The sequence below is a fragment of the Triticum dicoccoides genome, chromosome 2B (assembly GCF_002162155.2).
Source record: "Triticum dicoccoides isolate Atlit2015 ecotype Zavitan chromosome 2B, WEW_v2.0, whole genome shotgun sequence".
Classification (NCBI taxonomy): Eukaryota; Viridiplantae; Streptophyta; class Magnoliopsida; order Poales; family Poaceae; genus Triticum; species Triticum dicoccoides.
Genome location: NC_041383.1, coordinates 11,164,758 through 11,178,508, shown reverse-complemented (window position 1 = coordinate 11,178,508; position 13,751 = coordinate 11,164,758). Strand labels below are relative to the sequence as shown.

The 13,751-nt window shown below is 42.0% G+C and overlaps 2 protein-coding genes and 1 pseudogene across 2 annotated transcripts; 2 read left to right on the top strand and 1 right to left on the bottom strand.

Moving 5' to 3' along the window:
- The first annotated feature begins 4,375 nt into the window (after window positions 1-4,375).
- LOC119360190 (protein FAR1-RELATED SEQUENCE 8-like) lies at window positions 4,376-6,703 on the top strand. Its single transcript, XM_037625942.1, has 4 exons — window positions 4,376-4,526; window positions 4,600-4,774; window positions 5,959-6,223; window positions 6,338-6,703. Exons 2-4 carry the CDS (start codon window positions 4,716-4,718, stop codon window positions 6,701-6,703), a joined length of 690 nt encoding a protein of 229 aa, XP_037481839.1. The 5' UTR covers window positions 4,376-4,526; window positions 4,600-4,715.
- Window position 6,704: 1 nt separating this feature from the next.
- Window positions 6,705-8,140, bottom strand: LOC119361735. Its single transcript, XM_037626865.1, has 5 exons — window positions 7,952-8,140; window positions 7,765-7,863; window positions 7,424-7,680; window positions 7,278-7,353; window positions 6,705-7,185 (listed from the first exon to the last, which is right to left on the bottom strand). The coding sequence occupies exons 1-5, from the start codon at window positions 8,135-8,137 to the stop codon at window positions 7,066-7,068; spliced, it is 738 nt and encodes a 245-aa protein (XP_037482762.1). The 5' UTR covers window positions 8,138-8,140; the 3' UTR covers window positions 6,705-7,065.
- A 1,351-nt stretch (window positions 8,141-9,491) lies between these two features.
- On the top strand, window positions 9,492-10,952 carry LOC119360189 (annotated as a pseudogene).
- Window positions 10,953-13,751: the final 2,799 nt, after the last annotated feature.

Genomic DNA, 13,751 nt, shown 5'->3' with positions numbered 1-13,751 from the left:
TACACCCGACGTCGCCGTCCTCCTTCATGTTCCACAAGTTGAAGAAGGTCCTGGCCATGCTGCCATTGACCCAGCCTATTGCCGGTGTCGCGCAAGTAGCCGAGATGCACGCCATCGGCTTCCCGATGGATGCGTCGCCGGATCAGACCCAACCCCTTCTTCATCTGGTTTACCGCCACCATTCCTGACACGGATGCCGCCTCCATCGGCACCCTGGCGCATCAACATGGTGGGTGAGGTGGCTTTGTGAGAGCATCTAGTGGCTGCGTCGCGGCTCGCTGACGCTGACAGCATGGCTCTGTACTGTGCCGACCCGGAATTTTAGGAGGAGCAGCCCGCCATCGACTACTCCTTCAAGTCCTTCCGAGAGGATGAGGAGAAGAGGGAGGATATGCGGAGGCAGGAGATGCAACCTCCTCCAGCTTCGCCTCCGCCTCCGCCTCAAGCATGCCATGACGCGGAGGAGTTGTGAACGGTGGACACGCTTCTTGAGGTTCGCATGATATTTTCGTCGCTTCCTTCCGATGAGTGAGGGGAGATCCTAGCGTTGCGAACCAACCTCCTGCATCGGACGTCGTGGAGGCCTCTGACTCTGACTACAGACATGAGGACGTCATCGTCATCTCGGACGACAATGCATAGAAGGCCCGGCGGTAGCGGTTGCAACGAAGACAGCCCGTCAGCATGGAATCAGACTCGCTGTTTAGTTTTCATTAGATTTTTTGTGTGATTTGATTATTTGAACAGCGTTGTACAAATCTGTGTAATATATGGATGTGAGCTAGTTTAATAATAATGTTTAAGTAAGATTTATTTTGATTAATGTGTTAAGTAAATTTGTGTAGCTAGGGATTATTAGATAGTAGGGATTTGCTGACAATGGGGGCGCACGGGGCAACCAAATGACGCATGACTTCTATTACTGTTTTCTACCATACAGCTTACGCTACTGATAATTTGTCGGTTAGTGGCATTGCACATTGATACAACTGATGAGACATATACGAGTGGCGTTGGGAGCATACGTAGGTAATACCAGCCTAGCACTGGCATCATACTAATGGTGTCGGCATGCGGCGCCAGTAACAACGTTCTTCGAACATCGCTATAGTAGGCATTTTTGCACTAGTGTGGCCCTTTCCCAAATGTTCTCGACAAAAGCACCGGGCCCGGATTAATTCCTAGCTCAAGTTTTTCAAAATTATTGGCACTTGCAAGGTGAGAGGACGGACGTTACCGATGTTGTGATTAGGATATTGAAGGGAGGAGATTATGTGGAGGAGATTAACAGGATGCTCGTTGTTATTAATCCTAAGGTACAGACAATACTTTTTTCGCAGTCCTGCCCTATTAGCTTGCTTAGTGTGATTTATAAAGTCGATTCAAAAGTACTCGCAAACCGACTTAAGCAGGTTCTCCCTGAAATTATCTATGAACAACATCGACCTTTGTGCCGGATAAACTTATTGTTGACACTGTCATTGCGACATATGAGTGTTTGAATTATATGAAAAGAAAGGGGCAAAAGGAATTATCATTATGCGGTGAAACTAGACATGCAGAAGGCATTTGAGACGGAAAAAAAAACTAGCATATTGCAGAGCTCTGCAACCCAGGTGCGCTAGGGATATATCTCGCTTACAGTGTGATGTATCGAATGTGGCTATGTGCCCCCAGCAGCAATACCTATCACAGGGTCAGCCCAGTGACCCCACCTGCTGACGTGACATTGAAGTCACCCATGCATTTCCATTTTTTTCCCGTACATTTTTGTTTTCCTTTTCTGCATTCTTATTTTATTATTTATATTTCGAAATTTTTATATCTTGTACCATAAAAAATATTTTGAACCATTAGAACTATGTACGTGACATTTTGAAGAAAAATTCCGGGGATTAAAAAATGTTTGTGACATTTAAAAAATATTTATACAATGCAAAACATGTTTCCATAGGTTAGAAAAATGTTTATTTCCATTAAAAATGCACAAATTGAATTTGTAAAAAATGTTACTGTGTATTCAGAAAAATGTTTACAAACATGCATTTGTAAAAAAGGTACACCATCCATTTGAAATATTTCCAAAGTGTATCATAAAATTGTTTCATGTGTGCTCTAAATATGTACATTGTATACTGAGGAAAAAGAGGACATGTGTGGAAACAAAATGAACCAATAAAAAATGAGAAAGAAACAAAAATAAAAGCAAAAGGATCATACAAAACAAAGAAAACTAAGAAATAAAAAAAAGAAAACCAAAGTATAACGAAGAAAGAAAAACCATAGCAAAATAAAGAAAATGAAGGAAATCCGAAGAAAAATGATGATAAAAAAATAAAAAAATAAATAGGAAACACTATAAGAACCTACAGCGCGCAACGAAGGGAACCTCGCTACTGGTTGGCCGCTAGACGTCGCCCGTAGGCAGTTCCTATTAGGAATCGGTATGGGCAACTTATAGCCATAGCATGATGTATCACTGTCTTGCCTCAGCATTTCGTGTGTGATCACATTAGTAGGTCAACTCATTAGAACGTTTTCGTGAAGGTTTTATATATCAGCATGGATTGGTTTTAGAACACTTCGTGCACTATATTTTTCTTATTCTGTTTCTTAACTGTTTCCTTCTGTTTTTAATTTTTTATATGTTTCCATTGTTAGTTTTCATTGCTATTTCCATTTTATTTTAATTCTTTATTCATTTGTTCTTTTTCTAGTTCTTTTATTATTTTTGAATTCGCTAATTTTTTGTAGAAACGGTGCACACATTTCAAATACATGGCGGACATTTTCTGAAATACATGTTTGAACATTATTTTGATTACATGTTAAACATTTCTCAGATACACATTAAACTTTTTTGAATACACGTTGAACATTTTTTTGAATACTTGTTAAAAAATTCAGGTACACCTTTAACTTTTTTTAAATACATGATTTCTTTTTTCAAAAACGTGTTGATCATTTTTGGAATAGAAACTATTTTTTATACATGTATAAAAGTTTTTCAGAAACCTGATGAACAACTTTTATACATGTTAAACATATTTTTAATGGTGTGAACATTTTTACTTGCGCCAGTAATTGTTTACACTGCATGAACGTTTAATTAAATGCACTGAAGTTTTTCTTAGAATGAGATTAACATTTTTTACAAATTACATGATCTTTGTACATTTTTTAGTGTGCGGCAAAAATATTAATTTTTAAGTAAATTAATTTCAGAAATATGTATATTTAAAAGTTTTGATAATATAAGCGGAAATAAAAGTAAAATAAATAAATTACTGAAGGTACCGTAGACATGCAGACGGGATGCATTCCTTCCAAATCAGTAAATTGTCAGCTTGTGGGGAGTCTTGCATAGCCCCTTCCCTGGCGTTTGTCGAAATGGACCTGAGTTGCACGTTTCTGGAAACAGTCGAACGACAGTGCTTCCATATATATATATATATCTTAGAAACAGTCGAACCACACAAGTCGTCGTCTCGTCTCGTCTCGTCTAGTCTCCCAGGGTTAGCTGGTGCCGATCGCTGTCACAGGGTTACCCAGCACCGACGATATAGTGGATTAGTGGTTGCAACTACCAACTGAATCTTTACGACTAGTTTGCAGTGGCTGTCATTATCTATAGCCTAGAGCTGGATCGATTTGGCGCAGAAAATGGAAACCTCTGGTACGTAGTGTCAGTACAATATAGAGTTGGCTTCTTTTGACATATCATGTACTCCCTCCGTTCGTTTTTATAAGACATTTTGGACAGCTAGTTTTGAACTGTTTTAGGCACTGTCTGAATTGCCTAAAACGTCTTATGAAAGTGAACAGAGGAAGTATTTGATTTGAAGAAAGAATAAAGCTGGGATAATAAAATGAGAAAAAACTCTCAAGTTCACAAAGACCGCTCCATAGTCAAGTGGACGTGTGGAAATATAAGCCACATAGACTGATTGGGTTCTGAAGAAACCAAAGGAGAAGAAGAAACATGTTACTTGTGGAGTGCGAATTTTCAGCGGCCGCGCACCAGGCAGGACGCTATCCTCGTCGTTCTTTTGGGCCTTGGGATGTGCACTCGGTCAGTGGGTGGCAGGCCTAGCGAAAGGAATACGGCCCGGGATACGCCTAGTAAAAGGTAGGCGTATTCTGTGCGGCCCATTGCTCTGGAACTGTCCCCCACACACTGCTGCTTGCACAGCGATTAGGCCCATGACCATTGTTCGAAATAGCACAGAATCATCGAGGAAAAAACCAGCCCTACCAGAGTTGCGTGGAGTAAACTAGAAGTAGAACCACCCAACCCGTCTGCTGCTCCAGGGAAAATATCTGCTGCACCGCCGAGACCCATCCATCCCCATCCCCGTCCCCATCGATCTGGCTGCACCGCGACGACTGTGCTGCTCCGCCGAGACCTGCTCCATCCCCAGCTGCATCTATTTGGGCACGTCGGCGGCAGTGCGGACGGCGACGTCTTTCATAGCACAGCAAGATGTCCACCAATGGCGTCGAGCTCGATGGGTATGATTACCACGGTACCTGCATCAGGTTTCTTTTCTGCCGCGTGTTCGTCGGATTTCTTACTAGTTTCCTCATCGATTCATACAGGGTGTGTGCTCCGCCCGCGGCATGGAACAGCTGCGCCTATCCAGTTGAGTCGCAGGATTCGATGAGCGTCCCAACCATGGCGTTTGGCACCGGCGGCGACGCACAGCTAGTCGGGGATGCAGCTAGGGCCGAGGTGTGTTCTGACTTCTGAAGCAACAAGTGGTTGGACACGCAGGTCGGTGAAAAAATCATCTGTTTTTGCTCTGCTGCAACTTTAGTTTGGGTGCCCCTCACATGTTTGATCTAATTTACAGTATGGTTCTTAGGTACATAAGAGATTAAGCAGTGTGTTGTTTTGGTTGGATTTGGTTCGAATATCTGATGGTAGCATTAGGTAGTGTACTACATAATGGATGGAGCTTGTTCAATTTTATTGTTGATCTGGTGGTAGCACTAGGTAGTAAACTGCAACTGGTTGGAGTTTGTTGGATTTTATTGATGATTTGGAGCTAGCATTAGGTAGTCAAACAAAGATGGCTGGAGCTTGTTGGGTATCTTCAGTTGCAGTGACTTATGTTGTGTTGTTCGGATGAAAGCTTGGACTAGAAAGTTTAATACTTATAATGAGGTATTTTATGATGGCAGAAAGGTAGATTTCTAATTTGCTGACAGGACATTGGAGTTTTTTGGGTGTGCAATTTAGATTGGTGTGTGGGCATCAGAGAGCATGTGCCATCATTGAGTTTAGGATGGCTTGCTGCATTAGCAAGGCTTGACCGCGGCGGGCTGTAGCTTGTTGGGGTATCTACATTTGCAGTGACTTATATTGTGTTCTTTAGATGAAAAGTAGGACTACCGAGTTTAATATGGATCTTATGGGAGTTTTAGGTTGATGGGATTGGAATTCTAGTTTGCTGATTGGAAACTGGAGATTTGTGGCTGCGCAATTTGGATTGGTGTATGCGCATTGTGGAGTCTGTGCCATGATTGAATTTTTGAGGAAAATTTGTCGCCTGTTTCTATTATTGGTATAGATTGATAGTGTTATTGATTACGATCGATCGATTGGGTGGGTTAGACTAATATTTTTTGCTGCAAAAACATTTTTTAATATATCGCTGATCACCAGCTGCGTTGGATTGTTTGTCATGTGTGTTGAGTAGAGTCATTGGCAGCTCGATCGTTTTTACAACACCTTCCTGCGAGTAAGCCGCCATATTTTTATGTAAGGCGGGCAGATGATGTAATTGATTGTTACTTATCCGGTTAATTATGTAATTGTAAATCATGGCCTTTAAATTGTATGGTGCGTGTGTGGCTGCTGTGACCGTGAAAATTCCTATCTTGCTTTCCGTGTGTGGATGATCTAATGGTTTTCATCCATTTTTTTGTGTCTCTTTTTTTGAGATGATTATCCAGGGTGAGGATCGGAAAAGCCCCGGAGGAAAGGGAGATGAACCCAAATAGGAAATCAGCTCTTGAATTGTCTCTGCGCGCTTATGCTGATAAGAAGGATGGCCCTGTTCTCTGTCCAAGTATTGGAACAAGCTTTGACTCTATTGACGAGGCTTATGAGTTCTACAATCTTTATTCATGGGAATGTGGTTTTGGAGTTAGGCTCGCAAAAAGTAGACTGAATGTAGAGAGGAAGAGATGCATGCAAGAGATCGTGTGTGCTTGTGCGGTATGTAATTTGGAACCCGCACATTTATTATGCTAGAGCGTTAGGTTAAGGTGCAATGAGTATGATTTCTGGCATTTGACAAGTTGGCTTTGCTTTTTTTTTTGCCCTTTGCAGGGCAAACCAATCAGGGAAAACAGCCGCTCGTCCAGGTGTGGCTGCAACGCCATGATAAGACTGTTGCGGTCAAATGACAAAGGGTGGTATATTGCAGAACACAAAGATGCCCATAATCACCCGCTGTCTTTGACGTGTGGGCAGAAGCTGCACTGGAAGTCTCATAGACATATAGATAGATACACCAAGGATCTAGTTAAACAGTTGAGAGACAATAATGTGGGGCTTGGAAAGGTGTTCAGTATCGTTGGTAGTTTTTTCGGTTCAGTAGATAATGTGCCATTTACGAAGAGGTCGTTGAAGACACTCTGTAGGAAACTAAACAGAGAGCAGTCTGACATGGATGCAGTGAAGAGAGCAGTCTGACATGGATGCAGTGAAGACGATGGAGATTCTGTCTGAGATGAAGGCTAATGATCCTGATTTCAATTACACAGTGCAAGATAATGTAGCAGTCAACACAGGGATCAGCTATGTGAAGGCGCTTGCACTGATCGTGCTGCTTGCAGCAGTGTCAATCTACGTAGGGAAATGAACTTGTAGCTGGCATGTGAGCTAGATCTCAAGGGTGTAACTGAAAAAGCTCTGATGTACTAGTTAATGTCTAAGAATTTGCATGCTAGGATCACTCGGTGATCGTCGTAGTACTGGGGAAAATTAGTCTACAAGTTTGTTCTGCTTATAAATAATCAAAAATACATGAGCAGACCGATCGACGATGTGCTATTTTATAGGGCTGTGAATGACGCTTTGACAGCTTCGAGGGCGTCGTTAGCCACTGAAGTTTGGTTCCCTTGCATCCTCATTAGTTCATATATCATCAAGCTGCTGTGCAATGATAGCGTGTCCTACACAAATGCAGGTAGACGATTTGAGCAAGCAGTAACTATGCGGTGTTTGGGGTGTTGGGTGGGGTGTGACAAGCACACAAACAACATACCTTGTTTAGTGGTATCTGTAGTTTGTCGCCGTCGTAGTTCCAGGCAAAGAATGTGGCACACAGCCCAGTCTGATCCCTGCATTTGTATACAAGTGAGGACAAGTTCAAGTTAACCAAAAAATGTACTTGAGCTGCACCAAACATACTTATCAATCTTTTCCCTCATTACGATAGGAAAAGTGCGCCCCCAATGGCTTGATTCACAGTGCCATGAGCTGAAGAATTTCTCCAGACAGTTGAACAAAGCAGCATGGAGTTTGTTGCTAACAAATTCATGCATGCTTACTCGGCGATTGCTATAACCAAACGGCCCTACAGCTGGGCCTAGCACGATGATCCTTTTTCTGAGCATATCAAATGCATATACTGTCCAACTATCAGGTAGGATCGCCGGGATGTACCACTGCATACGAACGCACATGTTAATGGTCTGTACCCAACAATAGTTCTGATATAATATAACATCAGCTTCTGCAGCGTCGCCTACCATCCGGCATGAAGCTGGGTTGCAAGATGCAGTTCCTTCTTGGAAACTAGTCCTAATAGATTGAACCGTCAGTGGGTCAGCATTCGCCAAAACAGTTGTCTGCACATAACACAAGGGAGCGCAGGGTGGTGAAAGGCATGCAAAATGGGACACTACCAAAATGAAAACTTTGTGAAACAAAACTAACCGCAAAGTCTGGTTCAACAAATTTCCTCCATATGTGTCCGGGAGTGTCCTTCGAGAATAACATATCAATTTGACCAAGTCTACGAAAAATAGCTGTGGCCATCTCATGGGTCATTGGCTCATTTAGCGCAAGCTGTCGATGGATTTCAACACCATCTAGAGATATAAGTCTTGGTTTGGGATGCATGATCCATTTCCTGCAATTATGGTGTGGCAATGCATTTTAGAGTGGGGCAAACTATAAAGTTGTTTTGATGACACATATGGAATTTGCTGGCTCGGTAATGGAAACTTGCCTCTCAAGGTTTAGCATGGAAGCTCCAGTCATCCAGTCTCTTATAGCCCTAAGAACAGTTGGAATGGGTGGTGCTGGGACTGATCCAGCAACCCAGGGGTCTCTTCCAAAGTTGCATTGAGGTAGATCAATTTTCAAAGGTACTCCATCCGTAGTTGACCCAAACAAAACGAAGGCGGGGGTTGGACGGATCTTAGCATAATAAGTAACCAGTAGTGCTATAAGATCATCGTAAAATGTGACGATATTGCTAGCGATTTCCATTATGGTTCCATCCTGTGATATGGGGTCCTGATTGTGTGGGCTCTGACTGTATGTTGGGGTTAGTGCAACAACAGCCTGCTAATCGCGTGAGCAGGTTTTCTTTGCTGTGCCTGACTGTACGCTTGAAGATAAACTGCCATCTCTTTTCCTAGACACAGAGCTGTTCGCCGACACGGTGCCTGGCAAGGCAGATCAAGTAGGGTCAAGGGGATGCCTACGTTCTATAAGGTCGTTTGTATGATTTTAAAAGATTGATCATGTACCTTCATGGTTCCCTGGTGCTGGTAATCGGGGTCCAATCTTGCTTACTAAAGGCGTGCTGAATTGGGTTTGATCTACTGATGCCATGGGAGGTACATTGCAGTTACAGTATTTGGAACAGATTGTGCGTGACAGTATTGCAGTTAACCTCTTGATTTGTTCTAATAAAAAACAAACCTCAATTAAACGGTAAACTGAATAAATATGTGCAGTTAGTTCGTCCATGGTCAATGCTGGGCCACGTCGGCTGCTAGATGCACTGGTGGACGTGGCTCTCCGCACGCTACAGCACATGATTCTGCTAGTACGTGACAGTCTTGGCGCTGGTACATGCAAAGAAAATACAGCCCATCAGTGTACTAGTGCGGAGATGCTGTGCGGCCCATGTCAGAGGCGTGCCACAGACCTAGCTTCCTTTCCATGTGCGTGGGTCCGGTGTCGATGAATACGGCCCAAAAAAAAAGCGGATACACACATAATACAGAGGCAGCGGGGATCCACATGGCGCCAGGACGGATGAGATACCGGCCGGCCTGGTGCTCGGCCGCCGTTGGCATTTTTCGGTTACTTGTGCCCTTATATAAATAAATTATACTCAAGTCACGAGCTGTTCTTACTACTTTACCAATACAAGAGTCTCTGCAAGTGTTGGCGGAAGCCGGATAGGTAAATTATTTCTCCAGGCAGGCTAACCAGCAGCTTTACCTAATCAATCATGGCCATGGAGGTTGCCATATCTGCGGTTGCAGGTGAACTCGCAAGCCGTTTCATCTCCTTCCTGCTGAACAAGTACCACTCGAAGCCTTCACGTTCGGATCAAGAAGAGCTGATGGAGAGGTTGCAACACCTCCTGACGAGAGTAAGCATGGTCGTTGAGGAGGCGGATGCGCGGTAAATAACCAACTCCGGGATGTTGTTGCAGCTCAAGATGCTCTCAGAGGCCATGTACAGAGGATACCGCGTCTTGGACACCTCGAGGTACCGAACCCTCCAAGACAGTGCAGGCTTCGATGAGGTTAGCATCAAAGACTCATCTAGCAGCAGCACGTATTTAGCAATTCCCCTCAAGCGTTCTCGAACAACAACTGAGAAGGATGACAAGGCCATGTGCCTCGAGTCACTAGGTGCCTTGGAAAGCTTAGAAGTCGCTATTGCTAACATGGTAGAATTTGTTCTGCTTCTGGGTGGATGCGAGCGCATGTCTCGTAGGCCATACGACATATATCTTTACACCGACAACTTTATGTTCGGCCGGCATGCTGAAAAGCAAAAACTCTTGAGCTTCTTGTTGCAGCACAGACCTGCTGGTGAGGCACCGGCCATTCTTCCGATCATAGGTGGTGCCAAAGTTGGGAAGAAAACTTTGGTTGCTCATGTGTGTGGCGACGAAAGGGTACGCTCGTGCTTCTCTTCTGTTTTGCACTTAAGTGGCGATAGTTTTTTGAGGCATGGAAGGATCATGTCTGGGATGAAGATGCTTGTAGTTATTGAGTTTGCTTCTGATGTAAGTGATGATGAGTGGAAAAACTTTCACGCATTTCTCTTAACAATGGGCAGAGGAAGCCATATCATCATCATAAGTAGAATTCAAAGATTAGCCCGATTTGGATCCGTGAAACCGATTTTTCTTAGTGTTCTGTCTTATGACGAGTGGAGGTACCTATTCAAGACACTAGCATTTGGGAGCGTAGACCCGGCAGAACATCCACGTCTACTAAAAATAGCAGATGAAGTTGCCAGGCAGTTGCACACACAAGGTTCACTTGTCGCAACAAATGCTTACGCAAATTTGTTGAGAAGAAATCTCAATGCCCAGTTTTGGCATTGCCTATTGGACAAGGGGATAAGAATGATTAAAAGAAACATCGCCATGTATAGTGTGCATCCAAGCATGCTTATAGAACAAGGACACCCGCTGGACATAATGGACTTTGCTAAGCATCCACTTAGCATGATACCTTATACGACTAATGATTCAATCAAGAAGGAATCACCAAGTGTGACATTTGGGGAGTTGCTAGCGGATCCTAGTGTTAGACCGAAAGAAGACTTCATTCTAATTTCTTGGGAATCAAGGATACCCCCTCATAATTTATTTTCTAATTTTGTTATAAGTCGTGCTCAGGACACAGATGAAGGGAGTGCCTTGGCAGGGAGGAAGCGACGAGGTGTGCCAATTTAATTTTGCTTCAGCAACTTGCATAATGTAGCACTTTGATGTATTTTCAAACATATGTGTTTATGTGTCAACGAACATACAAATTTAAGGAGTGATAATACATTCAATTAAATGTATTGGAGATCAGAACTTTTTATCCCCCCTCCCCCCACCCCGGTGCGGGGCACTGTCTAGATAGCAAGTACCATCATCTCACACAATTGCATTGATCATTGAATGAAATAAGAAAAAAAATTGTTTAAGTATTGTTAAGGACTCCGAAACTTCTAAACATTCCGAACATACTAAAAAATATGAAGCTTGCGAAAACAGGAGAAACACATTATTCTCTTTGCCCCTTTCACTCTAACGGCCAAGAGTGACCATGTGCATCGGGCGGCATGATTCCACTCGTCATTTATCCTTTCATTCTTGTATATGTTTTTTAGAAACACCTATAACTTTATTGATAGACATAACAATTACAGGTACACCGATTCGGTATTTAGTTAGCTATTTAAGCCTCAAATCTTAAGTGGCAGGGTCATATCTAGAAATTCGGGGGCCCATTGCGAAAAGAAAATGGGGTCATAAATTTTTTAATCTTTTATACTCAAGCATTATTCTGCATAATATCTAAAATTTATCAAATATCAATGCAAAAGATGAAAGGTATCACTAAGTCAATAAATTGATGTTCGACTGAAAAGTGACATTCTTCTTGTGTTCCTTGAAATGAAATCTTCAACTATATGTTCATAATTAATATTCTCAAAGACATCATTTTCATGTGCTATTGTTAACAATCCATTGCATCTTTCTTCTGTCATAGTAGAACGCAAGTATGATTTCAACAACTTGAGTTTAGAAAAACTTATTTCCGCAAATGCAATTGTCATTCATAGGAATGGTTAACAAAATTATGTGTGCAATTATAGCATTGTTAGGATAGAAGGGGCACTTCTTCAGAAACTCAAGAATATGAAGTGGGCTCATATAATCCTCAAGTGATCCCTGGATGATGAGAAGTAACTTGCAACACAATTAAGGTCCAACAATCTCTATGTTCTCCACTCTTAAGTGCATCCTCACGATTAGCGGCCATGAAAAATTAATGCATTTGAATCAAACAAAAATAGTATCGATGCATTGGAACTCCATGTATTATAGACTTGACAAGATAGTAGAATAGAAATAGAATGAGCCTTGATTTTAAACAATCAACCACTGAAACTCTTGGGTCCATGACATTATATTCCCCAAACAATCCAAATTTGTTCCAATTTTTTTAATAAACTGATATGGCAACGGTAGGGCTTTACATTTTGTATCAGTCAAAAGAAAAATTAAACATGAAGGAGTTGTAGACTGTAGGGCACCAATTACTTGAACGATGGTCTTCAGTCCGGGACAGCGCAATCATGTCGGCCGATGCAACGGCGTCAGCCGGTGCTTACAACTTTTTGTGCAGTTCCGTTGTGCTACCGGTTGCCTACAGATTGTCGATCTATACACGAGACAGATCATCGATTTCAATTGAATCAAGAGATAGGCAGGAAATCCCGTACGCTTGTGCTACCGTTTCGTCTCTCAGTCAAACAATTTGGGAAGAAGACTGCTTGTGATCGGCTCTAGATGACCAGGCCCAAGAGGACCTAAAGAAGAACTTCAGGCGACTAGTTAACATAGGCAGATCCTACCCGAATTCTATTTGGCGCCCGTAGCACCGTTTAAAGGAGTTCCAGCAAACGGGTGCCCACCCCCTCCGACACAACTAGCTAACAGTGTCTGCCGACGTGGCCTTTTCTTTCTTGACCACATACGGGTGAAACAGACCAGCAATACTGTTTATTTTCTCGGGAAAGACCCAACCCTTTCTGTAAAGCTTCTAGAACCTTCCGATCTATTTGTATAGCTTTTAGAAGGTTCTGATAGGGTTTTTATTTTTCTGGTTTTTTAGTGGTTTAATATAGTCTTTCCTTATTATTTTTACATTTTTATTTTATTTTCTTTTCATAAATTTGTGAACTTTTTTTCAAATCCATGAATTGTTTTCAAAATGGGTGGATTTTTTTTCAAAGTTAATTTTTTTTTCAAAATGCATGCTTTTTTTTCCAAAGTCGGTGAGCTTTGTTTTCAAATTTTTGGACTTGTTTTTCAAAGTTAATTGTTTTTTCAAAATGCATGATCAACTTTTTTTCAAAGTCGGTGAGTTTTGTTTTCAAGTTTTTGGACTGTTTTTTCAAAATCGATGAACTTTTTTTAAAATTCAAAAACTCTGTTACAAAAATTGATGAACTTTTTTCAAATTGATGAGCTTTTTTATGATATTTTGAACTTTTTATTTTTTCAAGTCTATGAACTTTTTTAAAAAGCAAGTTTTTTTTACAAAATTTTGCTCCATTTAAAGAAGACAAACGGTCAACGGCTATCCCATGAACGGTTGACTGGTCAACCATTAACCGATTGATCTACTATGAGACCCACCCGACCAGAGCGATCTTTCTTCCTTTGTTTGGACAGCCCAGATAGCTAGGTAAGGTTCCCGACGCTAATGGCGCCAAAGAGGAGGTCTATGATACGTGTGTACTATATCTTGCTTGCGGCGAGAGTAGCATATGTCTTGCTTAAACCTTATTCGTGTGGCTGAACAATACTGGGGCGGCCCATTCCAAGCTCTCGTTCGCCGTACAACCTTATTCCATTTCCATTCCTTTCTAGTTTTGATTTTCTTTCTTTCTTCATCGGTTTCTTTGTTTCTATATGTTTTTACCTGATTTTCCACATTTCATTCTCGGTTTTTAATGGTTTTTTCTTTTATCT